Source organism: Loxodonta africana, chromosome 13 (assembly GCF_030014295.1).
Source record: "Loxodonta africana isolate mLoxAfr1 chromosome 13, mLoxAfr1.hap2, whole genome shotgun sequence".
NCBI lineage: Eukaryota > Metazoa > Chordata > Mammalia > Proboscidea > Elephantidae > Loxodonta > Loxodonta africana.
In genome coordinates, this window is record NC_087354.1 from 49,843,496 (window position 1) to 49,870,786 (window position 27,291).

The window sequence follows — 27,291 nt, forward strand, 5'->3', positions numbered from 1 at the left end:
TGAAGTATAGAAGAGGTTCAAGCATGGTAAGGACCCTGCCCTCGGAGTGAGGGTGGGGGGGTGTTATATTCTAGCTGAGGAGCCACTACTAATAAAAAACCAAACCAAACTCATTGCTGTGAAGTCAAATCCGACTCATAGAAACCCTATAGGACCAGGTGCCATCAAGTCATCTCTGACTCATGGCGACCCCATGTGTGTCAGAGTAGAACTGTGATCCGTAAGGTTTACAAAGACTGATTTTTCAGAAGTAGATCGCTAGGCCTTTCTTCTGAGAAGCCCCTGGGTAGACTCAAACCTCCAACCTTTTGGTTAGCAGCCAGCGCTTAACCTTTTGTACCACTGAGGAACTCAATACCAATAGCAATGTTCATGAGCACTTACTGTCCAGCAGGCCCTGCTCTGGGCACTTTATTTACTTGTTTAACCCTCACGTGCGCCCTGTGAGCCTGTCCTGTCACCGTCCCCCCTTGAATGGATGGGGGCTGACACACAGACATGGAGGTGTCGTGTAACTTGCCTGAGGTCTAGAGCTACTAAGTGGCCTTGCTAGACCCAGGCCCGGCCCTCGGGACGTCGTCTGTGCTCTTAGCCCTGGTGCTGCATTGCTTCTTGCTGAAGATGCTTCTAGCACCCAGGATGTTAGAAGATGATGTGGGGGGTGATGGGGATGTGGGGAGCCCAAGAAAGCATCATTCCCATTTCTCAGGGAGGTCTGGAGAGGGGAAGCCCACAGGCTCTGCTCTGGCCCCTGTTCATGATAACAGAAGGGCAGGCAGCAGAGGAGAGAGGACCTCCACAAAATGCCCATGCGGAGTCTAGGACACAGAGAAGAGGGAAGCCAGGGTGGCAGAACCCTAACTCCGTCCCTCCCAGGAAGTCAGCTGGCACAGGGCCTGGAGTCAGAACCCAGACCCTGGCTGCTGTAGGGGCAGCTGCTGTGTAAAAGCCCTTAGCCTCTGGACAGGGCTGCCCATGGCTGGACTCCACCCGGGCCTGCGGTGGCATTCACCCCCCAGGGGGGGTCAGTCAGGGTGTGGCTCATCTCACCTCCATCCCTCCTCAGGAGAGCCCCACCAACACCCGTCCCCTCCTCACCAGGTACTCAAACACACAGTGGCCAGGTTGCCAAATATGGCAATCTGAGCCTTGGGTATTGCTATCAATATTTCATGCCTCAAACAACACTGTCTAAACACACCTATGAAATATGAATGGATTGAGGTTTTGACAAGCACGCAGCTCAGGCATAATACCAGGGGGATGGTGACGGGAGGGGGACAATGATGAGGGACCACCCACTGGGCCCCTAGAGTCAGGCCCAGGGTTAGTGGGGATAGCTGTCCTCTGCTTGTAGGGTCACGGGGGCCAGTGTGCTGGATACATGTCTGCAGCCTGAGAGTCTGTGTCTGCAGCCTGGGGGTTTATGTGTGCAGTCTGGGGATCTATGTCTGCAGTCTGGGGGAATCTATGTCTGCAGTCTGGGGGTCTATGTCTGTCGTCTGGGGGTCTGTGTCTGCAGTCTGGAAATCTGTGTCTGCAGTCCAGGGGATACATGTCTGTAGTTTGGGGGGTCTGTGTCTGCAGTCTGGGGGTCTATGTCTGCAGTCTGGGGCGGTGCTCGGCAGACTGTCCTCCAGGTCCCTGGAACTTCGGGGAGGGACCAAAGGAAGAGTAAGTGTGGAGCTTGCTCAGAGCATCCAAATTTCCCTTCCCCCAGCAGAAGGGAGGCCACTGGTTCAGGTCTCTGGGGTCAGCCAGAGGGAGGGGAGGGTGGAACGGGGCCCTGGATGGTTTTCCTTCTCAGACTTCTCTCCCTCCTCCCTGGAGCTGCTCTGGCTGCCTGCCCGGCCCTACTCTGCTGGGCAGTCGGTGTGCTAAAGCAGCTTCTCTGGCCTTTTCCGGCACTCACCAACCCTCCTGGGCGCTGGCTGTGGCACCCCTGTGCTGGTCCCTCTGGACTGGCCCTAGCCCCTGAGCTGTCTGGGCAGGGGAGGAAGTCCAGCTGGGGTGATGCATGGATGAAGGTCCCACAGTTATAGGCACCTCTCACCTCCTTCCACCTTCACAGGCCTCTGCTTCCAGAAGCCTCATCCCCAAGCTCCTTCCTCCCTGACCTAGAGGTCACACACTGTCCAAGGGGTCACGGACACTCAGGCTTCAGTTTCTCTGCATATAAAATGAAGGAGCTGGTCGCCATTTTCCCTGAGGTGTCTTCTAACCCTGACACCTAGGAGGTTCATGATTCATCATCCTCTGCAGAAAGCCAGGGTCAAAGTCCTGCTCTCTGCAGCCAGACAGCAGCCGGGAGTCAGAGAGCTAATCTGACAAAGTGATGAGAGGGCTTGGCTGTAACACAGACAGCCCAGCTGGGGAGCATGCTGGGGCTCAGCCTCTAGGGAGTAGGCATGGGTGCAGCCAAGGCCAGGACTGGGCTGAGAGGCTGCTTCCAGTGGGGGCCCCAGATGGACATCTGGTGTCCAGTGTATACTGGGGAACATTGACCCATTTGAACTTGTTTGGGAGGTCCAGTGGGAGGAGGGGGATCAGGAGTGACCATCTGGGGTCTTGCCAGCAGCCAGGTAAGCAGCTCACTGCAGCTGTAAGTGGAGCTGGTCCCTGGGGTCAGGGTCCAGCCTAGTTCCCCCATCGAGAGCTAAGCTAGCTGGTCAGCCCCACCTGCTCCCTGGGTCACCCAGCTGGGTGCTGCCAAAGCCTTCAGCACAAACCAGAGCCCTTCCTGAAAACCACTTGTGCAAATGAGAAGAGCTCAGGCACCAGGGCTGTCCAAACACACCACATCACAAGCTTAGAGAGGACAGGTTGGTTCTAGACCTCTGGCCAGGATGGTACCTGAAATGGCTCTTCTGGGGTCTGCCTTACATGGATCTTGCTCCTGGTGGGGGCATAGCTGATTCAACAGCTTCAGGGTCAGCACTTGTGTTTGGGAGGACCACATTAACTATGAAAGAGGGCCTTGGTACAAAGACTAAACCTAAAGGTTGGCAGTTTGAACCTTCCCAGCAGTACCATGCTTCTGTTAAGGTAATGGCCAAGAGAACCCTACGGACCAGTTCAACTCTGTAAAACGTGGGGTCGTCATTAGTTGGAATCAACTTGATGGCAATGGGTCTTGGTTATTGACCTGACAGTGCCTCATGGTGGACATCAGGAGGTGCCCAGGCAGTTGGCATGGCAGTGGGATGGGTGTTTGGAGGCCAGCAGCAGCCCCTTAAAACTTACTATAAGGGAGCCACCTACTCACCAGCCCAGGTCAGCTCCAGGCGGAGAGAAGGTCTGTAGTTGCTTTCAGAAAAAGGTTCTTCTTCATCTAGATCCCGCCTAAGAAATTGACAGTGTTGATGGTAGCTGCTGATCTCCCAAGCTTTCAAAATTGGTGGAGGTAGCAAAGGGGAGGTTTCTATAATCCTCCACTGATGGATTAGGTGGTGGAGCAGATCTTGCAGGAGCAAAAGGTTACCTTGAGAAAACGTGGATTCTGTCAAATGGAAGAGAGAAACAATCATCCTTCTTCAAAACGCTGCCAGTGAACCTTCCCAGCGCTGGATTAGTTGACGGAAACTTCACTGCCGCTGCCTCCTGACTCAGGACGCTGTAGCATTTGACTGCGTGATAAGAAATTGCCACGCAATTTCTAATTACAATTATCATCATCGTGGATGTCTCTCTTAATTACTTTCTTATAATTAGCTGTTGCTTTCCCACCTCAGCATTTGTGTGCTTTGCAGATTTGCTGACATTTGAGAGCCCAAAAATAGGGACATATGGGGAGGAGAGGAGAAAGGTGGGGGAAAGTGAGAAGAACTTGGTCCTTGGAGGCAGCCTGATAAATTTCAGGGCCTTTGCAGAAAGACATCGAGCAAGTCAAGGATGGAAATGACAGGTCATTTCCTGAGCTGATGGGGAAGGAGAACAGGAGCGTGGATTTAAGGGTTAGAGTTTGTGGAAGGTCTCCAAGAGTTAAACACTGGGAGAGGTAGTCTTGAAAAGCCACCGGGGCTACTGTTTCTTGGGCTTGGGTGTCCTTTTAGGAAATGAGGCTGGGATGAAACACACTCTCCTGGGATCCATTTTGGAGTTAATTAAATGACTCCTGTCAAGAGTAGTTTGATTTTCTCAAAGCCAGTGTGATGGTTAATGTTACGTGTCAGATTTCAGAGCATCCCTGGGCACCAGGGAGTTGTTACAAAGTGGTTTATGCTCCTTGACCTGCTGGTTGGTTTTCACTGTTTGTTCTCCCTCTTCTCTCCTGTCCCTGCAGCCCTGTGTACGGAAGAGTGCGTGCATGGCCGGTGTGTTTCCCCGGACACCTGCCACTGTGAGCCCGGATGGGGAGGGCCCGACTGCTCCAGCGGTGAGTCTAGGGTCTGTGGGGGTCAGACGAGCCCCCAGCTCTGTGTGGGAGGTACCACGCCATGGGAATGCTGACTTCCTTTGTGTTGGGTTGGGGTGACTCAGGTTGGCTGCCTCAGAGAGCGTGGGCATTACAGAGGAGGCTTACCTGCATATAGCACATGATGGCACCTGTGGAGGTGGACAGTTCTATGGGATGTGGGGGTAATGGTGTGTGGGGGCACATGGGGCTGTTGTGTGTTGTGTGTGTAGGGAACTGTGGGGCCACCTGTACAACTCTGCCTTTTGAAGGAACACATATAGATGTGGTCTCTGAGGGTCGAAGTGAAATGGAGATGCTGCCCAAGGCCAGACCCAGAAGGTCACCATGGTCTAGGCCTGGTTCTTGGCTTTGCTGGGGCAAAGGCTCAGTTTTCAGGATGCCAACAGAGGCTCAGGGGGACTGATTTATGAGACTAATCGCCACTGGGATGCCTCTGGGTCCCTAATGGTAGGAGAGCGGGACACCGGTAGGCACAGGTAACTGTGTTCCTACATCTCTGTAGGTAGACAGTTTACATTCTCCCGGGGAGGCCTCCTGGTGAGCACAGAATGCCAGGCCACCAAGTCAGGTGGATACTCTCAGGGCTGACCCATGCCAGCACAGAGCATCTCTCTATGTGGGACTGGATCTACCAGGGGCGGGGGGGGGTGTGCGGTGCACCTGGCTGCTGCTCTGGGGATTCTCTGCTAAGAGCCCAGCTGAAGGCACGGCTTTCTTCTCTGGCTCCATTTCTCCAGATACTCACAGATTACCTCTTGCCATTGGCACATTTTACAATCAACGGCTGGATGACATCATGGTCTTGTTTGATTTTCAGAGAGGCCTTGATTAGTGTTGAAGCCCAAATTTCTTCCTGCCTTGAGCTGGGATATAGTCTGTCTTCCTGTGATGACTGGAGCAGATAACTGACGCATTATTTACACATCTTTGGGAGTCACCTCTCTGCTACCTATCCCACGTGGACTACAATGGCCATGAAAACTTGGAGAGGAGGGTGTTGGGTCCATGTTGGCCCAATGTAGCGCTCTTGCCCTTTTCCACTGTCTCTGCTGGGGTGGAAACACCTAGTTACATCCTTTTTCCAAAGGCCTTGACTGGATCCTCTCTGTCTACTTGGAGCACGAGAAGCCAGGCCATTGGGTATGTGGTTTTGTTTTTAGCCTGGGTGGTTATTCTGGCACAGGGAGCCCAGGATCTGCATCTCAAAGACTCTCTCCACGGTGGCCTTCTGCCGCCACCTGTCACATTCCTTTGAGGTAGACTGCAGCTGAGAAACAGGTGTAGGGGCTCCTCTAGACAACAAAAGTAAACCTGAGGGACACACGAGTGAAAGGAGTGTGTTAAATCCATGTTTCTGTGGACTCGAACTACAGGAAACACGTTGGGTGGAATGTTTGAGGGCTTTTTTCCCCTTGTCCGTGATTGGTTTTGTGTAGCTTTGTTTACAATGAATCTTTGATGAAGAATCTCTAACCAGGGTTAGCTGAATCCTGCTTCAACAGGTCTGCTTGCTGCTCCCTGTTATAACGCCAAGGGCAGCCCATTAGAGGTTAAACTATAGCTGTTCTGTTGACTGGAAATATACCTTATCTTCTGCCGTTTGGTTCTCACTCATGATAAAGGCCAGAGCACGATGCTTCATCACCCTGACCCTGCAATTTCTCCCAAGGAGCAACTTGGACGTGCGTACAGGTTGTGTGTAAGAAGACGGCCATCACAGAGCAGTTGATAATAGCCACTGAGGCTGCACAGAAAAAACCAGAGCTCCTCCCTCAACGGGTCAACCCTTCAGGGATTAGAAAACAGTGCTCGCCTGCCTTCCTCCTCAAGTTTTTCTTCTCTAAGTTCCTTTGTTTCTCACTTGATTTGTTCTGGATTGCCTTTCCTGCCTGGTTTCTCACCCTCAGAGGTGGTCTTTATTCCTCTTCTGCTATCGTGCCCAGATCTGACCACACAGCTGCGGAGTTGGTCTGACCCGTGTGGAAACATCCTAATGGAAATGCTAGGCACTAAGCTCTTGATTCATTTACCATCTCACTTAATCTTTACAACCCTGTGGTGTAAGAATTATCATTGTTGTTAGTTGCCATCGAGTTGGCTCCAACCCATGGTTACTCCGTGTATGGCGGAACGAAATGTCGTCCATTCCTGTACCATCTTCCCGATCATTGGTATGCTCGAATTCATTGTTGAAGTCACTGTGTATTTTGAGAGCCTTCTGACCTAGGAGGCTTATCTTCCAGTACTATTTCAGACAATATTCTGTTATGATCCATAGGGTTTTCATTGGCTAATTTTCAGAAGTACATCATCAGGCCTTTCTTCCTAGTCTGTCTTAGTCTGGAAGTTCTGCTGAAACCTTTCTACCACGGGTGACCCTGTTGGTATTTGAAATACCGGTGGTGTAGCTTCAAGCACCTTAGCAACACACAAGCCACCGCAGTACAACAAACTGACAGATGGATGGTGGAGAATTATTATTATTACCCCCATTTTACAGATGAAAAAGTTGAAGCACAGAGAGGTTAAAGAACTTCCTACAGACACACAGCTAGTTTATGGTCAAACTAAGATTATCAAACTAGGCAAAAATCTGGGTCCCAAACATAAACTTTAATTATTGGGTTTGCCTTCCTTCTGGATGCTGCATCTCTGTTAATATGGCCTAAGGTTTAAATAAGCCTTTAATCAGAAAACACAGCTACCTACAGGGGAAAGAGGAAATCTGTTTGAAAGATGTGGCCCTGAGATAGTGCTGTGGAGATAGGGGAATCAGCTATGGAACACAAATCGTTACCAGGTTTGCTTCAAGCAGTTTGAGCCTGCTTGCTAATGTGCCGTTGGACCATGTCTGCCTGTGTGCGCTGTGCGTGCCTTAGAGTGTGTGTAGGGACCAATGTTCACAGGGACAGGCATCCCAGTCAGTGTGGTGTGTGTTTCTGAGATTTTTGAATAAAATTTATCCATGTATTTGTCTTTGCATGTGACCTGTGAAAAAAGCCTCACTGCAAGCTTTATTTTTTAAATTTTATTGTGCCTTAGGCGGAAGTTTACAGCTAAGTTAATTTCTCATTCAAAAAGTTATACATATATTGCTTTGTGACATTGATTACAATCCCCACAATGTGACAGCATGCTCGCCTTTCCACGCTGGGTTCCCTGTGTCCATTCGTCCGGTTCCTGTCCCTTCCTGCCTTCTCATGTTTGCTTTTGGGTAGGAGTTGCCCATTTGGTCTTGTATATTTGATTGAACTAAGAAGCACATTCCTCACCTGTGTTATTTCTTGTTTTATAGGCCTGTCTAATCTTTGTCTGAAAAGCAGGCTTTAGGAATGGTTTCAGTTCTGGGTTAGCAGGGTGTCCAGGGGCCGGAGTCTCAGGGGTTCCTCCAATCTCTGTCAGACCAGTGAGGCTGGTCATTTTTTTCATGAATTTGAATTCTGCTCTACATTTTTCTAACGTTCTGTCCAGGTCTCGCTGATGTCATACCTATCAGAGTGGTTGTTGGTGGTAGCTGCAAAACATCTCAAAACATGGATCAATCTAGGGGGCACTGTGCCATGTGAAATAAGTCGGTCACAAAAAGACAAATACTCTACGAGACCACTATTATAAGAACTCAAGCAAAGGTTTACACAGAGGGAAAAAGAAAACATTCTTTGCTGGTTATGAGGGTGGGGAGGGAGGGGGAGAGGAAATCACTAACTAGATAGTAGACAAGTGTCAACCTTGGTGAAGGGAAGGACAACACACAATTCAGGGGAAGTGAGCACTGCCAAACCAAAAGCATAGAAGTTTCCTAGACACATCCAAACACTTTGAGGGGCAAGCTTTAATTTTTGTTTAAATGAAAGCATCATTCTCAATTTTTTTCTGACTCTAAAAGTATACCTCTTTAGATTAAAAAGAAAATTCAAACTTCAAAAGTATAGACAAAAATGTTAAAACACACACACACCAAGTCCCAGGCCCAGAGATAACCTCTGTCAGCATTTGGGTGCTCGTCTTCACCGTCCCTTCTCTACACATTTGTATATAGACAGATCTGTATATACCCTTTTATAATTTAGCTCAAGCTCTGTGTGCTATTCTGTGACTGGCTTTTTTAAATCAATTTTATGTCACGGACCTATTTCCTTGTCAACAAACACGAATCTCCATTTTAATTTTTAATGGCCTCATTAGAATTTCATCGTAAGGATTGCCAAATGTGCTTACCAGTTCTTTGTTGATGGGCACTTACGTTGTTTCTAATTTTTCACTCTTATAGGCCCAGCATCCTTTATCCACAATCCTTGGGGCCTGAGAAGTTTCAGAATTAAGAATTTTCCAGAGGTTAGAAGGATATCTGGTGACTATACCATATATGACGTATACCCCAGTGGGCCTGGGCAGCGAGCAACTCCAGTGCAAACTCAGCACAGTGAAACCTGTGAGAGCCAGAACTCAACAGGACTGCCTTGCTTTTCCACCTTTGACAGGTGCAGTCTTACTACTTTTCTATCACCGGTTTTAGTGGAAAATATTTGAGTTTTCCTTCTCTGACAGGTTTCTGCCTTATACAGGTTCCGGCTTTCGCAGGTTTTACTGTAATATTTCTGAAGTGACATGACAGCCGATGCCTAGTGGGCATGCTGATAACCCATAATTTCAAATCAGTTCCACGTAGATTTTGCCATTAAATGAATTTTGGTGCCAAACTTAAAAAACCAAAAAACCTGACTTTTAGAGATTTGGGGGTTGTGAAAGAATGGATAAGAATGGACTGTGGCTTTGTGTAAAAATGCTACAGTGATTCTTTTGTGTATATACATATTGCCCACTTGTCTAGTTTCTCCTTCGGATAAATTCCTGGAAGTGGCAGGGAAGGTGATCAAGACCCATCACCCTACTACCTGCCCCTGCCCTGCTCTTTGTGGCTGCCAGGGCATTTTTGACTTTCCAGAGTCATGAAGGGGACAAACCAGCACTGGAGCAGAGGTGGGGGTGGGGAGGACCTTTTCATTCTTTTACAGTCTTATAACCCCGTAGCCTCATTCCTTTAAGGCCTGGACTAATTTCTTTCTGCTCCGTAAAGGAAGCAGGGTGATGCTAATTTGCCTGGTAGGCAGACACGTCAGCTATTGTGGGTAATCCTGAGATGACCAATACGGGGAAATGGAGTGGCAGCATGCTTGGTCATAAACCTCCATCCCATGAGTAAAAGGCTGAAATGTCAGTTTACACTGAATAAAGACAACGGAGTGACTCTTATTAAATTGCACTAATCTCACAAGTGGAGATGAAAAGAAAAAAAGTTTTCCTATATTGAATATCTAGCTTTTTAAAGTAATTAGGGATATTAAAGCACTGACAATGATTGAGACAGAAACATTATTCATAACTTTTATTTCCGCACTGGGCAATGATCCAGTATATTTCATTTATGAGGTTTCAGCTGTAAGGAGAAGGACGTGAGCCAATTCCTAAATTAAATACGCCCTGTTAACGCTTATAAACGATACCCAAGAATTAACTTGGAAATTTAAGCTTTCATTGTATTATTTAATTGTTGTATATCCTGGGTCCTGGGTCTCTGCCTCCCATCCCACAGTGCTTTGCTATAGAATGCTACAGAATGGCATCTCCTTTGTGGTCTCAGGCTTCCCCCAGAAGGGCTGGGGTAGAGATGAGAAGACACCTTGGGTGGTGCAAATGGTTAGCATGCTCAGTTGCTAACCTAAAGCTTGGAGGTATGAGTCCACCCAGTGGTGCCTCAGAAGAAAGGCCCGGCTCCCTATTTCCCAGAAAATCAGCCATGAAAACCTATGTAGCACAGTTCTACTCTGACACACATGGGACCGCCAGGAGTCAGAAAGGACTCCACAGCAAGTGGTAGAGAGGAGAGAGAAGCCCGCCCCTCCGTTACCTACGGTCTCCCACAGTCTTTGACCTCACTAAACTTGTGTCATCCACGTGTGTAGGAGAAAGCACAGGTCAGTAAAGCGCTGGACACAGTGTCTTACTTCTGGGGAAACCTTTAGATGCCAGGCACCAGACGGGACTGCAGAGTGACCTGAGTAATGAAGGCAGTAGGAACCTGGTTGGGCCACCTCCAACAGAAGCTTCTGCCAAACACTTATCTCGAATGATATGTGGAGCCCCTGGCTGTCTTGGCTTTAAGATAACGTTGCAAATTAGAATCGAATGTTTGCCAGCCCAGAAACATGACCATACTCCTATCTAGCCTAGGGCCCTTTAGGTTGGTGTTTCTCAAACCAAGTGTGTGTTTGCTAGAGATTCTTGAAGCCACCAAGTTTGAATTTCTTCTACATTGGTGTCCCTGGGTGGTGTGAATGGTTCATGTACTCAGCTGCTAGCCAAAAGGTTGGACATTCGAGTCCACCCAGAGGTGCCTCAGAAGAAAGGCCTGGCAATCTATTTCCCCCAAAATCAGCCATTGAAAACCCCATAGAGCACAGTTCTACTGTGACACAGACGGGATTGCCATTAGTCAATATCAACTCCATGGCAGCTATTTTTTTTTTTAATGGCACATTTGTTGTTGTTGGGTGCCATCAACTCATTTTCCACTCATAGCACCCTATGTGACAGAGTAGAACTGTCCTATACGGCTTTCTTGGCTGTAACCTTTATGGAAGCAGATTGCCAGGTCTTTCTCCCCTGAACTACTGAGTATATTTGAACTGCCAACCTTTCAGTTAGCAGCCAAGTGCTTCACTTTTTGCACTACCAAGGTTCCTTAATAGCACGTTAGTTACCTAATAACTGATAACGTTGGTATTTACGTGAAAACAAACACGGATTTATTTTGTCATAAAATTCAGAAAAGGCATTTTTTTTTTTAATGCAACAATTTGAGCTTATAGTGGGCCCTTTGGGGTGACACCACAAGGCCTCCCCAGGGGCAAAGCTACTTTAGGGGTGAAGGCTGAAAACCAGGAAGGCCATAGCCAGAGTTAGATTTTCCCAGGGCTGGGTGGCTTTTTGCAAGGATGGTTTATAGCCCCTGCATTCTTGGGGGTTTGTTCTGTCTTACATCAGCATGCGGACTTCCTTCAGGATCCCCACTGTCTGTGCCTAGTCTCCTTGGCCCCAGGTTGGCATCTGGGCTGTGGCCCAGGGTCTCTGTTTCTTTCCACAGAGCTCAGTCCTGACTCACTGAGCCCACTATATTGCTGTGGCTTGGCCATCCTGTTTTCCTGCCTTCTTCTTCACACATCCTTCATGTATCCACATATTCCTGGACCAGAGTACTGGGAAGTGTGGTCTGGAGTCCAAAACCTAATTTCTGGTCATCAGGATCTTTGATTTAACTTCAAGCCATTGAATCTAGGCCTGGGAGGGACCTCAGCAATTGTCTGGTCTTCCATTGTACAGATGGGCAAACCGAGGCCCAGAGAAGGAAAGCAGCTTGCCTGAGGTCACTGGGGGATAGGTAGTGACTTCAGCCTGGGTCTTCTGATCCCTGTGCCTTTCGTCTGCCCTGAGCTGTTCTGGGGGTTCAGGGCTAGGTTTGTCTTAGAGGCGGGTGGGTCTCATCATGCCAGGAGCAAACAGACTAAGGTATTCTGTGGACTTTTGTGCATGTGACCTAATGGTTACCCACTCGCCTGGCTCCTTTTCTTTCCAGGCCTAGAGGCCAGACACATGGCTATAGGCCAAGCCAGGGCACTGGTTAGAGATTCCCAGAGGGGTCAACACTGCTATCTGCCTGGTTTGGAAAGTACATCAGGGGAGCGTCCCCTGTCCCAGGGCCCCTTGGGTACACCTCTTACTGGCAGACATGGCTGTGTCACAGCCTGCAGCACAGGGGATGGGGGCAAAGCAAAGGTATAGGATGTGGGCTGAGGTTCCTGGCTGTGGCCCAGAACAGGCGAGGGGAGCCCGGAAGGAGATAGGCAGAGCCAAACGGGGAGTAAGTGGGGCTGGCCACATAGGTCTGCTGGGAAGGGCCACTGCCAAAACTTTGGGGCTCCTTCCCAGCAGTGGAGTGTGGGGAGCGGGCGTGAGGACAGGAAGAAAAGGATGCAGGAGGTAAGGAAGAAGCAGGAGGGGGCCACAGATTCTGAGGAGGAAGGTGAGGGAGGATCCATGCTCCCACCTGGTGGAGATACTTCCCAAACCTTATCACTCTGAATCTGCCCAGACCCTGGAGATGCCAGGTGTGTTAGCTCACCTTCACAAATGAGGAAATCCAAGCTCAGGGAAGAAGACTAACTGATTAGATTTGCCCAGTTAACATGATCCAGCCTTAGAACCTAGAATGTGTGTTCTCACAGCTCCATGCTGCCTCTGGAGGGTGGAAGTCCTTTGTCCTAACACACAGTCCCACCTCCACCTGAGTGATCCTGGCTAAATTCCACCCTCTCTCTGGTCCTCAGTTTTCTTCTCTGCAAAATGAGAAGAAAGGAGCCCTGGTGGCGCAATGGTCAACTGGTTGGCTGCTAACCGAAAGGTTGGCGGTTTGAACCTACCCAACTGCTCCGAGGGAGAAAAGACCTGGCAGTCTGCTTCTGTGAAAGCCTAGGAAACCCTACAGGGCAGTGCTACTCTTTCACATGGGGTCGCCAGGAGTTGGAATTAACTCGATGGCACACAACAATGACAACAGATGAGAAGGGTAACGGGGATATTCCAGCTCTAAAATCCCATGACATTGTTTCGAGGAAGCCACCGGCCTAGTGGTGGGTTCTGGTACCTTCCCCTCTGACCTCTGGTGGAGAGAGTGTGGGTCCCTCCCTGGCCCTATCATGGCTGTCTTCATTCCCAGGCAGGGAGAAGGAGTGGGGAGGGAGCAGCCATGGGTGGGTGCAGCCTCCTGACTCATGTCCTCGCCTTCCCGAGGTGGGGGCTCGGGGGGAGTCCCTGGTTGCGCTGGTACAGGCAGGCGCTTGTCTGGGAGGGGTTCAGAGGGGCACTGTGCCAAACGGGAGGCGGTGGCTCTCTCCTGGGTTGTTTTTTCACGGCACTGCACCAGCTGTTAAGGTTAAAGCAACTTGAGATGAATCACGACAAAGCAATTACACTTTCTGCCCCTCGTCTGCCGCCTGCCGCTCTGCCCAGCCCTTGGCCCTCACAGAACCGCCTGGGCTGCCTTCTGCCAGCATCTGATCTGCCCGTGGGCCTCTCTGGGACCCATGGGCTCCGTGTCGCCCCCTCGCAAGGGGCGCAGCCACCGTGACGGGGACAGAAGGGAGCTGTGAACACGGCAGCAAATGCTTTTTTCAAGGTCTGTGCGTAAGAGGAGCTGCTGCAGTTCACCCCAGAATTCTAATCCTGAACGAAAGAATTCAATAGCGACAGCCACCGGCCCCATCCCCCGTCTCAGCTCCTTGGCTCTGTCCCTTGAGTCCCATTTAATGTGCGTTTAACTGAGCGCTTCTCAGCAGCCAACTCAACTCCCCCTGGAGATTCAGGGGTGAAAGGAGGGAGTCAGGGATAGAGAGGGCAGAGCCCCCATCCTCAGAGAACCTTTGAGCAGGGCCCAGATCAGCAGTGCCGAGAGGAGGGAGAAGGAAGAGTAAGGGGAGAGAGAAGGCTCTGGCTTTTATGGGAGGGGGTGCACTGGGGGCCTCAGGAAAGACATCATGGGGAGTGGGATTGGGAGGAGGGGACCAGATGCAGGCTGTTATCCTCGTTTTAGATGGAGAAACTGAGGCGCAGAGGGAGAGGTAAAATGGTTTCCCGAGGTCCCACAGCTGGATCTGTCTGACTCCGTGTTCTTTCCACAGTGCTCTTTCCCGAGCCCTGTGAGGCTAAGGGCTGCTGGGCCAGGACAGCAGGAAAGCAAGTCTGCTGGCCTCTCTGCCCGCCTCTCTGCCCTTGGCTGTTGCTCCTCCCCAGCCACTGCCTCCCTCTCCTTTGAGACCCCTCAGCCTTGGCTGAGCTCTGGGAGCTAGTGAAAAGGTTTGTTTCTTCCCTTCCAGAGTTTCTTCCAGGAGCCCTGGGAAATGGGAGGGAACAGACGCTGGGAAAGGAACCCTGGTGGTGCAATGGTTAAGCTCTCGGCTGCTAACCAAAAGGTTGGTGGTTCAAACCCACCCAGTGGCTCTGGGGGAGAAAAGACCCGGTGATCTGCTCCTGTAAAGATTAAAAAAATAAATTACAGCCTAGAAAACCCTACAGGGCAGCTTCCTGTCCCATAATCTGTCACATGGGGTCGCTATGGGTCAAAATCAACTCAAGGGCACCTAAGGACAGATGTTGCCTCGCTCTCATGGGTGCCTAGACCATCTTCAAGATGAGGATGAGGCTGGGGGAGGTGGGGGGTCAGCAAGAACAGCCCATGGAGACCCCAGACCACAGGACTAAAGGCAGCTGTTCCTCTCCACCCTGTCTCTACCCTTTAGTTGGGTCACGGTCCTGTGATAAGGTCAACAGGAAAGGAGAGGGACCTTCTGAGAGCCCTTAGCTGCCCCACCCCCAGGAACGCCCAGGGCCCAGCTCTATCCCTGGGCCCGGGACCTAAGGAGGCAGTCCATTGGGCACAGGGAAAGGAGGGGGGCCCCTGCTCCTCACCCTCCTGGAGAAAGGGCACCTCCAGGGTTTCACCCCTTCCCCTCCTTGTCCTGGCTGAGTGCTGCCCCTCACCTCTCAGCCCAGGGACATACTGCAACCAGTCCCAGCTGAGCAGGGTTAAGCAAGGCCTATCCTGAAAGGTACAAAACTGGGTAGCCTGGGGCCTGAGCGTGAGCTGTGTGTGAGGGGCCTGGGAGGGAACCAACATTCTGCCCACCTCAGCCACAGCCATCTGCTCCCTGAGAACAAACTTTACACATAAATGACATGCAGGGAATCTAAAGAACTGAGGAGAGGGAGGCAGGTGGGAGAACTCCCCTGGAATGTGACAGAAGTGGAACAGAGTGGCAGGAGCCAAGCTGGCGCGCGGTGGGAGGCGTGTGGGGCTGGCAGCCAGTGCTGACGCCCCTCCTGGTCCCACACAGGCATGAAAAAGACACTGTGTGCCCCTGTGCTTCCAGGGCAGGCGTGTGGGCAGTGTCTCCGTGGGAAACACGGCTCCTCTGGGAGGGAATCGAGAACTGCTTCTGCCCAAGCACCCATCAACCCACCCAGCTCTGACGTAGCAGCCTGAGGGACTCGCCCTGACAGAGAGGGGAGGGAGGAAGTGTATCCTCCTCAGGGCCTGAGGGGCCTGGTGACCGCAGGGCCCTCTCCCCCAGGTCTGCTCCATCCCCCCACCTCCCCCCACCTCCCCACCCCCAAAGAGTTTCATTTCCCTTTGAGTCAGCCCAGGACTTGCTAAGTGCCAGCACTGAGCTGGAGATTCCATATGTGAGGATCTCATTGGATCCTCCAGGGTCTGCATGAGGTGAGATTGTCAGTCCTGTCTTGCTCTTGACGGAGCCGAGGCCCAAGGAGGTTTAATCACTTGCTAAAGTCACTCAGCTCCTCCACAGTGTGGGCTCTTTTTGCTTGGATATGTTTCTACCAGAGTGGGACTGTGGGGGCAGGGGGAGGTAGCATTTGAGGCTGAAAGGGAGGGAGTCCTGGGCTTTGCCCCCGCTTCTAACATGTATCCAGTACTTACTACATCACTCTGTTCTATGTTAATACATTATTATTATCCCCATATTTTAGATGGCAAAACTGAGGCTCAGGGAGTTCAAGTGGTTAGCCCAAGCGCACACAGCTAGTAAGTGGGCAGAGTGAGAATTTGAACCCCAGCATCCTGTCTCTGGAGACTACACTCACAGCTCTTGTTAACGTCTCCTAACAGGGCTCTCTGCCTTCCCTCTCAAGCTCCTCCCACACTTGGGGTGGTGCGGAGGTTGCTAAAATGTGAATTGGGCATGTCATTCTGATGCCCCCGATGCCTCCTCCCCCCACCCCCGTTGCCTGCTGGGAAGTACCCCAGCTCCTAGTTTTCAGCCTCATCTCCCATCATCCCCACCTCCACTACTCCCTTTCCCCCTCCCAGACCTCCTTTATCTACATACACATTGCTCTTTAGCCTTCAAAGCCCAGCTCAGATGCCACCTCTTCTGTGAAGCCCTCCTGATTCCCACAGACCTCCAACTGTATACATATGGACAGTGTTGTCCTCACCACCCTGGATAATTGTCATTTGGTTGCGTGTTTGCACCCCTATCATCTCCAACCTCTGAGACCTTCTTTGTAGCAGGGCCCAGATCTTACCCTCTCTGTGACCCCCGGGCCCAGCACGCACAGTGTTAGGTGGAATCCACCAGATTTGTGCCTCCGTTTTGTCATGTCTTTTGTTTCTCCTGGATGATGCCCTAGGGGCCCTGGTGGCACAGTTGTTAAGAGCTTGGGTGCTAACCAAAAAGTCGGCAGTTGGAATCCACCAGCCACCCCTTGGAAACCCTATGGGCAGTTCTACTCTGTCATATAGGATCACTATGATCCGAATCGACTCGTTGGCAACAGGTTTGGATGATGCTCTGGTGGTAGTGCTATGATTGGGGAAGAATGTGGGGCTCTGGGGTGGATGCGTTAAAGAATTCAAAGCCATGCTCCTTGATCTTCCAAAGCTTCTTCTAACCTATAGAGAGAGGCCAGACACATGCCCCAAAGATTGTAAAGCTAGGCCCCGTGGCCAGGAGTCAGGTTTGTCCTTCACAGGAAGAGAGGTCATGTCCACCTGGAGAGGCAGAAGTGCCAAGAAGGCAGTAAACTAGAGCTCAAAGAAGAATTTGATATGGGGTTCTATAGGGTTGCTATGAGTCGGAATCGACTCAATGGCAGTGGGTTTGGTTTGGTTTGGTTCAGTAGTCAGGGATGGAAAGAGAGGGCACTCCAGGCAGGCAGACCCACGTAAGCAAAGGCACCGAACGGTTCTCAGAGCAGTGTGGAAGCAGAGGGTTCCTGGGGTGGAGGGGTGGCAGTCAGGTTGGGCTACTAGGCGGGCCAGATGGTGTGGTGTTTGTACACCAACAGCCCGCGGAGGTTGGACATTAGTGCATGGCCCACGGGAAGTCCCTGAAGGCTCATTTGGATCAAACTACTCTGCATTGTTTCCTGGTGGGGCAGCCCTCTAATTCTTCCTTCTCCCAAGTCACCTGTGACCAGATCTGGGTGTAAGAAGAGAGTGGATGCTGGAGGCTGTGATCTGCCTCTCCCCCTTGGCTGGTGACCTCCAAGCCAGCTAGGCCATGCTCTCCTTCCTCCGTCCCTGATTGGAGGCAACCGAAGAACATATGGCAGGCTATCTTGGCACTGGGTGAGAAGCAGATTGAATGGGGGGAGACTGCTGTGATTAAGAGCTGGTGAATGGGTCTGGGCAGGGGGTGACCCACAGAGACCAGGTTGGATGTGTCCTGGCCTGACGTCCTTCTGCCTCCCTGGATGGACCAGGGAAGGCAGCCCTGATGGCTAATGGGGGCACCTGGCACTGCCTTACGGCCCCTGGCAGCTCTGACTACTAGCCCACCTGTTATGGGCAGCCCTGCCCTGTACTCTGAGTCCTCAGACACCAGTGGGGCCCCAACGCAGCAGCCACTGCTCAGGAATGCTACAGCAGCAGAAGCAGCAGCACAACTGGAGAATCTGTCACCCTCTAATAAGGGAAGCTCATTCTGGCAGGCTGGGGAATAGACCTCAAATAGAATAATTAATAAAGTTATAAAAATATGTCTACTGTATGGCCAGAGTAATTCAGCCCAATTAGGAGCAATTATTTCTTGCAGTTATGCCACTTGGTATTTTTTACGAACAGCTCTAGCAACAAGACAGGATTCCCAGATTTGCCTGCCTGATTGAGAGGTTTCGTTGAGACCAGTCCTTCCCTAGGGCTTCTTCTAAATGATAAACATTAGTCTTTCCATCCATGCATCTCCCTATCAGTTCAACTCTTCAACCCCCTATCCAACTATGCATCCATCTACCCATTCATGCATACATCCATCCATCCTCCTGTCTGTCAATTCGGTAGTTTATCCTTTTGTCCAACTATGCATCAGTCTGTCCATCCAACTGTCCATCCGTTTATCCATTTATCTATCTATATCTTCATCCATTTCTCTACCCATCTATGCATTCACTCATCCATCCATTTGTCCATCTGTCCATCTATGCCTCCACCCATTCTTCCATCCAACCATCCGTTCGTCCATCTGTGCGTCCACTCATCCATTCATCTATCCACCTGTTCATTCTTCCATCTGTTCATTCAACAAACATTTCTTGAGCCCCTTCTATGTGTCAGACCCCAGGCTGGGTTCTGGAGATATAGAGATGAGTAAGACCCTGTCTCTGCCCCTAAGGAGTTCCCAGCCTAGGCAGGCAGTCCTTTGAGTCATGGAAGCTCTCCTTCCTGTACTTCTTCAGAGGTCCTGCCTCATATGATTTTTCTCCCTCATCTCTTTCCCTCTGTGTTCCAAGGACATATGTGTAGATAGTTGAACTTGAACCTGGCCTTGAGCTAGGTAAGACCCCTTCCCAAGGTGAGTCAGTTTGTCTCCCCACATTTGAAAGCTTAGGGATCTGCTGACCTCAAAAAACTCACTGCTCTGGGGCCCAACCTTTTTCTTTTTTCTCTCTCTGTTTTTACTTACACTTCAACAAAGTAACCACCCAACCAATGTCTGTTTAGTGTTTTTACATCTCCACCTCTCCCCTCCCTCGTAACCATCAAAGGTTGTTTCTTCTTGTGTGTAAACCTTTTCACGAGTTTTTACAGTAGTAGTGTCATACAATATTTGTCCTTTTGTGACTGACTTATTTCACTCAGCACAATGGCCTCCAGATGCATCCATGTTGTGAGGTGCTTCACAGATTCATCATTGCTCTTTATCATTATGTAGTACTCCACTGTGTGTATGTACCACAGTTTGTTTATCCATTCATCTGTCGATGGGCATCTAGGTTGTTTCCATCTTTCTGCTGTTGTGAACAATGCTGTAATGAACGTGGGTGTGCATATTCATGTGATGGTTCTTATTTCTGTAGGATCTGTTCCTCGGAGTGGAATTGCTGGATCATATGATATTCTATTTCTAGCTTTTCTAAGGAAGTGCCATATTGTTTTTGAAAATGGTTGTACCATTTTGCATTCCTACCAGCAGCGCATAAGAGTTCCAGTCTCCCCGCAGCCTCTCCAACATTTGTTATTTTCTGTTTTTTTGATTCCTGCCAGTAATGCTGGTGAGATGGTATCTCATTGTAGTTTTGATTTGCATTTTTCTAATGGCTAGTCATCTTGAACATTTCCTCATGTGTCTGTTGGCCACTTGAATGTCTTCTTTGGTGAAATGTCTGTTCATTTCCTTTGCCTATTTTTTTATTGGATTATTTGGCTTTTTGTTGTAGAGTGTTGGATTTTCCTGTAGATTTTAGAGATTAGACCTTTGTCAGATTTGTCAGAGCCAAATTTTTTTTCCCAGTCTGTAGGTTCTCTTTTTACTCTTTTGATGAAGCCTTTTGATGCGCAGAAGTATTTAATTTTTAGAAGAGCCCAGTTATCTAGCTTATCTTCTGAGTTCGTGTATTGTTAGTTATGGTTTGTATCCAGTCAATGCCATGTACTAGGGCCTCTAGCATTGATTCTGTTTTTTCTTCTATGATCTTTATAGTTTTTGGTTTTATGTTTAGGTATTCGATCCATTTTTAATTAGTTTTTGTATATGGTGTGAGGTATGGGTCCTGTTTCATTTTTTTGCAAATGGACACCCAGTTTTGCCAGCACCATTTGTTAAAAAGACTATCATTTTGGGTCCCAACCTTTTGACAGGTGGAAGTCGGGGCATGTGGGGCCCATCCCACCCTGGAAGCTGTGTTTAGTGTGGCCTGGGATAAGGTATTTGCTTTTTCTTGGCCTATCTGTAAGATATGAAGAGTCATTGTGCCTCTTTGAGCTCACAGGGATAGTGATAGGGCAAGAGGCTTGGGACCACTTGTTGGAAACCCCAGTTTGCTTCCTGAAACACAGGATGTAAATTGAATCCTATGCTAAATTAACTTATACTTTATAGGCATCTTGTAGGAAATCCTTCCATAAAGCCAAAGGTCCTTTTGCAGTGGAAATATCTTCCTTCTGATTTTCCTGCCTGGACACTGGGGCTTTCTTATAGTGCAGCAAAACCATGACTCAATTCATTAAGTCTCAGTTGAGCCCTTGCTGTAAGCTCAGCTCAGTGATGGGCTAACCTGATAGAATTGTCTAGTGAGCTATATTATGGTCACCAAACATTTGTTAGGGGCCTTCTATATTCAGGGCTCTGGGGTTGCAGAAAGACACAAACTTTTACCCCCTTTGATGTTTATATAAAGTGAAAAGGCAAGCCACAGACTGGGAGAAGGTATTTGCAAACATTTATAATTCACAAAGGATTAATATCCAGAATATATATTTTTAAATCCTACAGATCTATAAGATCAACCCAATTCAAACACAGGCAAAGGATATAAAGCTGTATGTCACAGAAAAAAGAAATTTCTGTGGGTAATAGCATATGAAAAGATGCTTACCTACTGATAATCAGGGAATTGCTAGTGGAAACTATGAGATGCCACCATTATCACACCCAACACAGTAGGAAAAATTAATTTCGGATAATACCAAATGTTAGTAAGGGTGCAGGCAAATGGATACTGTCATATACTGAACAGGTTTCAGCAGAGCTTCCAGACTAAGACAGACTAGGAAGAAAGGGCTGGTGATCTGCCTTTGAAAATCAGCCAGTGAAAACCCTGTGGATCACAATACGCCGACCCCATTGTACATGGGATCACCATGGGTTGGGGGCTGATTCCATGACAGCTAACAACAACAACATGTGCTTCTGACGAGAGTGTGAATTGGCAGTACCATTTTGGGGAGCACTTTAGTAATTTTAAATAAAGTCGAATATAATACCAACCCCATAATACTATGTTTCGTAACATTTTTTCTACCTCAACCTACAGTAAGAAATACATTTCATATCGTGCCCCATCACACACATAGATGCACACCAATATTTTAAGATCTATTCCATTTCATTTTTTCAAATGGTAGTTGTAATGGATTGAATTGCATCCCCCAAAAATATCTGTCAACTTGGCTAGGTCATGATTCCTGGTATTGTGTGGTTGTCCTCCATTTCTTGATTGTAATTTTATGTTAAAAAGGATTAGGGTTGGATTGTAACACCCTCACTAAGGCCACATCCCTAAGTCAATGTAAAGAGGTGTGGCCTACACCACCTTTTATCTTACCACAGATGAAAGGGAAGCAAGCAGAGAGTGGGGCACATCATACCACCACGAAAAAAGTGCCGGGAGGAGAGTGTGTGTTTTGGACCCAGGGTCCCTGCGCAGAGAAGCTCCTAGTCCAGGGGAAGATTGATGAGGAGGCCGACAGAGACACAAAGCCTTCCCCTGGAGCCGACACCCTGAATTCGGGCTTCTGGCCTACTAGATTGTGAGAAAATAAGTTTTTCTTTGTTAAAGCCATCCACTTGTGGTATTTCTGTTAGAGCAGCACTAGATGACTAAGACAGTAGTCATGACCCATTATATTGATTTCATGACTCTCTCTGGGTCATAAGCTCCAATCTGAAAAACTCTGCCCTGGAGAAATTCTCCAGCATCAGCAGCCCTGCCTCACTGTTTGTAATTCTCAACCATGGGCAGCCTTTGCATGGCCTCCCTGAGAAGGGGACACTTGAGCCACGACCTGAGTGATGAGAAAGAACCAACCGATGCAAAGGTGCCCATGGTGAAAAACTGCAAGTAACCTAAAGGCCTCTCAAGAGGGAAATAGGTAGTTTGCAATATCTTCTTATCATGGAATTTGCATAGCAGTTAAAATGATTAAACTAGAGCTATCATTTTTTTTTATAAAAAAAATACCTGTCTATATGGATGAATCTCAAATCCATAATACTGAGTGAAAAAGACAAGTCGCAGAAGACTACATACATACCATACAATATCATTTATATAAAGTTTAAAAGCATGCAAAATAATGAATGTGTTATTTATGGGTGCATTCATATGTAGTAAAAGTATAAAAACAGACATGGAAAGAGTAAACACTAAATTGAGGCTTGTGGTTACCTTTAGGGAGGGAGGGGAGTACACAAGGAGCTTCAGTTGGGTAATGTTCTAAAATAAAACATCTATAGCAAAAATGGAAGGAGCCCTGTTGGTGCAATGGTTAAGCTCGACTGCTAACCAAAAGGTTGGTGGTTCGAACCCATCCAGCAACTCCTCGAGAGAAAGACCTGATGATCTGCTCCTGTAAAAATTACAGCCTTGAAAACCCTATGGGGCAATTCTACTCTGTCACGTGACATTACTATGAGTCAAAAATTGACGCGATGGCACCTAACAACAGCAGCAGCAAAAATGGAGACTGTTAAGATTTGACAGAGTCGTTTAATGGATGCTCTACGTTTATGCCGTGTTCATTTTAATTGTCTCTAAACTTGTGCTGTGCTTGAAATAGTACATATGCTAAAAGAAAGGCCTTTGCCACCCCTTTTTCCACCTGCCCAGCGCCCAAGCTCATGTGAAAAAACAAACTGTTTGCTTATGCTAACCTCAGGTGTTCATTTGATTTAATTTAGTTCAGCAAATATCATGGAGCACCTGCTATGGGTTTGACAATGCCAGGTGTGAGCTGTAGGGTAGGCAGGAAGGCGGGAAGGATATTAAAGCATAAATTTGGAGCTTAGCAAAGGCAGGGGCTACCCATCCATCTCTGCCATAAAAAAAAAAAAAAAAAGATAAACATTCATGTCCCCAAAGAAAAAAATTCAAAGTACATGTCTCCCTAGGGAATCTGGGAAGTCTCCCTGGAGGAGGTGAGGGGTGAGATGGGCCTTGAAGGCTGACAGAGATTGATTGGTTAGAGGCTCCAGAAAGTTCTGGATCTTCATGGGAAAGAAGAGGAGACAAGAAAGATCAGGCTTCTAAACTGGAGCACTGCGGTAAGGCCATTAAATGCTCCCTTGATGGCCTTACCGAGGAGGAGATAAGATAAATAGAGTGGCGAGATGGGCCTAATTAATCACAGGGGCTGAGGAAAGCTGGGTTCCCAGAGGCTGCAGGAGATAGGAGGCAGCCTGCCCATTTCTCAGGGACAGCCTGCTCCAGGGCCCTTTCCCACCCATCCTCAGACAAGGGCCCCAGCAGGGAAAATTGGAGACAAGGTTCTACTCAAATCCAGACTTCAAATTTATCTGACCAGCTCCCAGTAAATCCCTCACTCCAGAGGCCTCGCCATCCATCTCAGGGTAGTGGGGCAGAGGTGGGGAGGACTGCCTGGGAAGTGCCTGTCTCCGCCTGTGCACAGGGACCCAGCCACATGTCTTGCCATGAGGCAAGCCCCTAAATCCTCCTCTGGCTCACTCCTTTCCCAGTAAATCTGAATAGTTTAAAATAACTCCTTCCGACCTTGAGGCTGGTGCCAACTTTCTGCCATCCATCAGCCCTGGCCGATTTCTTATTAAGGTTCTGCTGTTCCCTTGGAAAAGTCACCACCTTAAATCAAAGGACTGTTGGGGCAAAGGAGAGGGAGAGGACCTGGAGACAGTGGGCACCAGCAAGTCAGAAAGATGAAGTTCTAGTCCCGCTGCTGGGGTAAGCCGGCAACCTCCTGGGTCCTGGCTCCGCTGCTCCCATGAGGGCCTAAGGATACTATTTGGCCAAGCCCTGCAAAGCTTGAAAAGGCTTCTCAGAGAGCAGCTGAGAGGTGAGTGCCTTCCCAATGCCTTCCCAAAGCTGGCTGGGAGAAGGCTCTGTTAAAGTTAACATACAGCAACAATTTCATGCCTGCGTTAATTCACCAGCTCGTTCACTCACTCACTTATGAATTCACTTCACTTATTTCCTAAGTTTGTGTTAGGAACTTACTGTGTGTCTGTTCCCCGAGCTAGGGATACAGCAATGTCTTAGTTACCTAGTGCTATTGTAACAAAAAATACCACAAGCAGGTGGCTTTAAAGAACAGAAATGTATTGTCTCACAGTTTTGAAGTCTGCAAGTCCAAATCAAGTCATTGGCTTGGGGGGGTGGGGGGTAGGGTATCCTTTCTTGTTGGTAGGCCTAGGTGGTCTTTGATCTTCCTTAGCCTGTAGATGGTTACTTGAATGGTCTCTTCCCCGTGTGTGTGTTTGTGTGTGTATGTGTGTTAGAGCCTGTACTCCCCTTTATAGGGCACCACTCAGTAGGAATTAAGTTTAGGGCCCCACCCCCACCCCGAATCTGATATGACCTCATTACCATAAACAAAAGAAAAATCCTATTCTCCAACAAGTTCACACTCACAGGTACAGGGGTTAGGATTTCAACATATCTTTCTGGGGGACACAATTCAATCCATAACAAGCACTAAACAGGACAGAGAAGGTGCCTGTCTTCATGGAGCTTACCTTTTAGTGAGGGAAACAGAGAGTTAACAAGCACACAAATAAATATGGTCATTGCAGATAGTGGTAAATGCTGTGAAGAAAATAAAGCAGAGTAATAGGTTAGGGTGAGGTGGGTGATGAGGGAAGTTTTCCCTGAGAAGGGGACACTTGAGCCACGATCAGAATGATGAGAAGAAACCAGCCATGCAAGGATCAGGGGGTCCGTGTGTTGGTAAACCTTAATAACCTATAACTAGCTGCCATTCAGTTGACTCTGACTCATGACAACCCCATGTGTGTCAGAATAGAACTGTGCTCTATAGGATTTTCAAAGGTTTGTTTTTCGGAAGTAGATCACCAGGACATTCTTCTAAGGTGTTTCTGAGTATACTCTAACTACCAACCTTTTGGTTAGCAGCTGAGCGAGTTAACTGTTTGTACCACTCAGGGATTCCAAACCTTAATGCTTAGCCTGTTTTTTTAATTGTTTTATTGTGGTAAAAATATATATACCCACCCCTCACTTATTGTCATGGTTAGGTTCCAAAGACCAGCTTGTTATGTGGAAATCAGTGTTATGCAAAAATGGAGGATGACCACATCAGATCACAAAATGGAGGATGACTACATCATTGCATAACTGCCAAATTACAGCATTACATAACTGCCAAACCACTGAAAATCATGGCCCAGCCAAGTTGACACATAACCTTAACCATCACAGCCAGCATTACTCTTGCCCTGCACCTGACATTTGTTACTGCCAGACATATGTCGTTAATGGGCAAAATAGTCAGATAGTAGATTTTTTACTATTGTCATAGATTCGAAAAGTTGGATAAAGAGATAGTCGACTAAGTGAGGTGTAAGTGTATTACAAAACATTTGCCAATTAAACATTTTTGACATGTATAATTCAGTGGCATTGATTATGTTCGTCATACTGTACAATCATCACCCCATCTGTTTCCCAGTAATTTTATCACCATTAACAGAAACTCAGTGCCCCCTAAGAAATGATTCCCCCTTTCTGCCTCCCTCTCACCCCTGGTAACCACTAGGAAACTTTGGCCTATTTCATATAAGTGGGATCATACAATATTTGTCCTTTCGTGACTGACTTATTTAACTTAGCATGATGTTTTCAAGGTTCGTTCACGTTGTAGCATGTATCAGAACTTCATTTCTCTTTGTTATTGTTGTTGTTAGGTGCCGTCAAGTCAGTTCTGAGTCATAGTAACCCTACGCACAACAGAACAAAACACTGCCAGGTCCTGTGCCAACCTCACAATTGTTGCTATACTTGAGCCCATTGTTGCAGCCACTGTGCCAATCCATCTCCTTGAGGGTCTTCCTCTTTTTCGCTGACCCTTTACTTTATGAAGCCTGATGTCCTTCTCCAGGGACTGATCCCTCCTAATAACATGTCCAAGTCTCACCATCTTTGCTTCTAAGGAGCGTTCTGGTTGTACTTCAAGACAGGTTTGTTCGTTCTTTTTGCAGTCCATTGTATATTCCGTATTCTTCACCAATACCACAATTCAAAGGCGTCAATTCTTCCGTCTTCCTTATACGTTGTCCAGCTTTCTCATGCATATGAGGTGGTTGAAAATACCGTGGCTTGGGTCAGGTGCACCTTAGTCCTCAAGGTGACACCTTTGCTTTTCAACACTTCAAAGAGGTTTTTTGCAGTGATTTGTCCAATGCGTCTTTTGGTTTCTTGACTGCTGCTTCCATGGGCGTTGACTGTGGATCCAAGTTTAATGAAATCCTTGACAACTTCAGTCTTTTCTCCGTTTATCATGATGTTGCGTATTGGTCCAGTTGTGAGGATTTTTGTTTTCTTTATGTTGACGTGTAATCCATACTGAAGGCTGTGGTCTTTGATCTTCATTATTTCTCTTTATGGCAGAGTAATATTCCACTGTGTGTCTGTACCATGTTTTGTTTATATATTCATCCCTTGATGAACATTTCAGCTATTTCCACCTTTTGGTTATTGTGAATAGTGCTGCAGTGAACATTGCTGTACAAGTTTCTGTTTTTGTTCCTGCTTTCAATTATTTTGAGTATATGATAATTGAAAGCAGGAACACAAACAGAAACTTGTTTGCCAGTGTTCATTGCAGCACTGTCCATATGGTGTCCTCAGTCTGACTTTTTGAGGAATTGATTACTAGATCTATTCTTGACTCAACAGAACAAAATTTGTTTTGTGTAAGGGGGACCATTGCTAAACCAGGCTCTGTTGAGGATTTATAAATGGTGTTGTGGGTTGAATGGTGTCCCCCAAAAGATACGTTGAAATTCTAACCCCTGTACCTGTGAATGTGACCTTGTTCGGAAATAGCGTCTTTGAAGATGTTCTTAGTTAGGTCACCATGAGGTCATAGTGAAGTAGAGTGGGCCCTAATCCAATGTGAGTGGTTATAAAAGAGAAAAAGAGACACAGAGAGACGGACAACGGGAAGAGGGCCACGTGAAGATGGAGGGAGAGATTGGAGTGATGCATCTACAAGTCAAGGAATGCCAAAGATCGCATTGAAACAAATTCAA

General features: G+C 48.1%; 1 protein-coding gene across 4 annotated transcripts in view; it reads left to right on the plus strand.

Annotated features, from left to right (window-relative positions):
• The window catches only part of MEGF11 (multiple EGF like domains 11), a 259,064-nt gene that overhangs the window by 50,022 nt on the left and 181,751 nt on the right, over positions 1–27,291 (plus strand). For all 4 annotated transcript variants that reach the window (XM_064267379.1, XM_010598051.3, XM_064267380.1 and 1 more), the window contains exon 4: positions 4,283–4,375. In XM_064267379.1, coding sequence (XP_064123449.1) covers positions 4,283–4,375 — 93 coding nt within the window. The remainder of the gene's footprint in view (positions 1–4,282; positions 4,376–27,291) is intronic.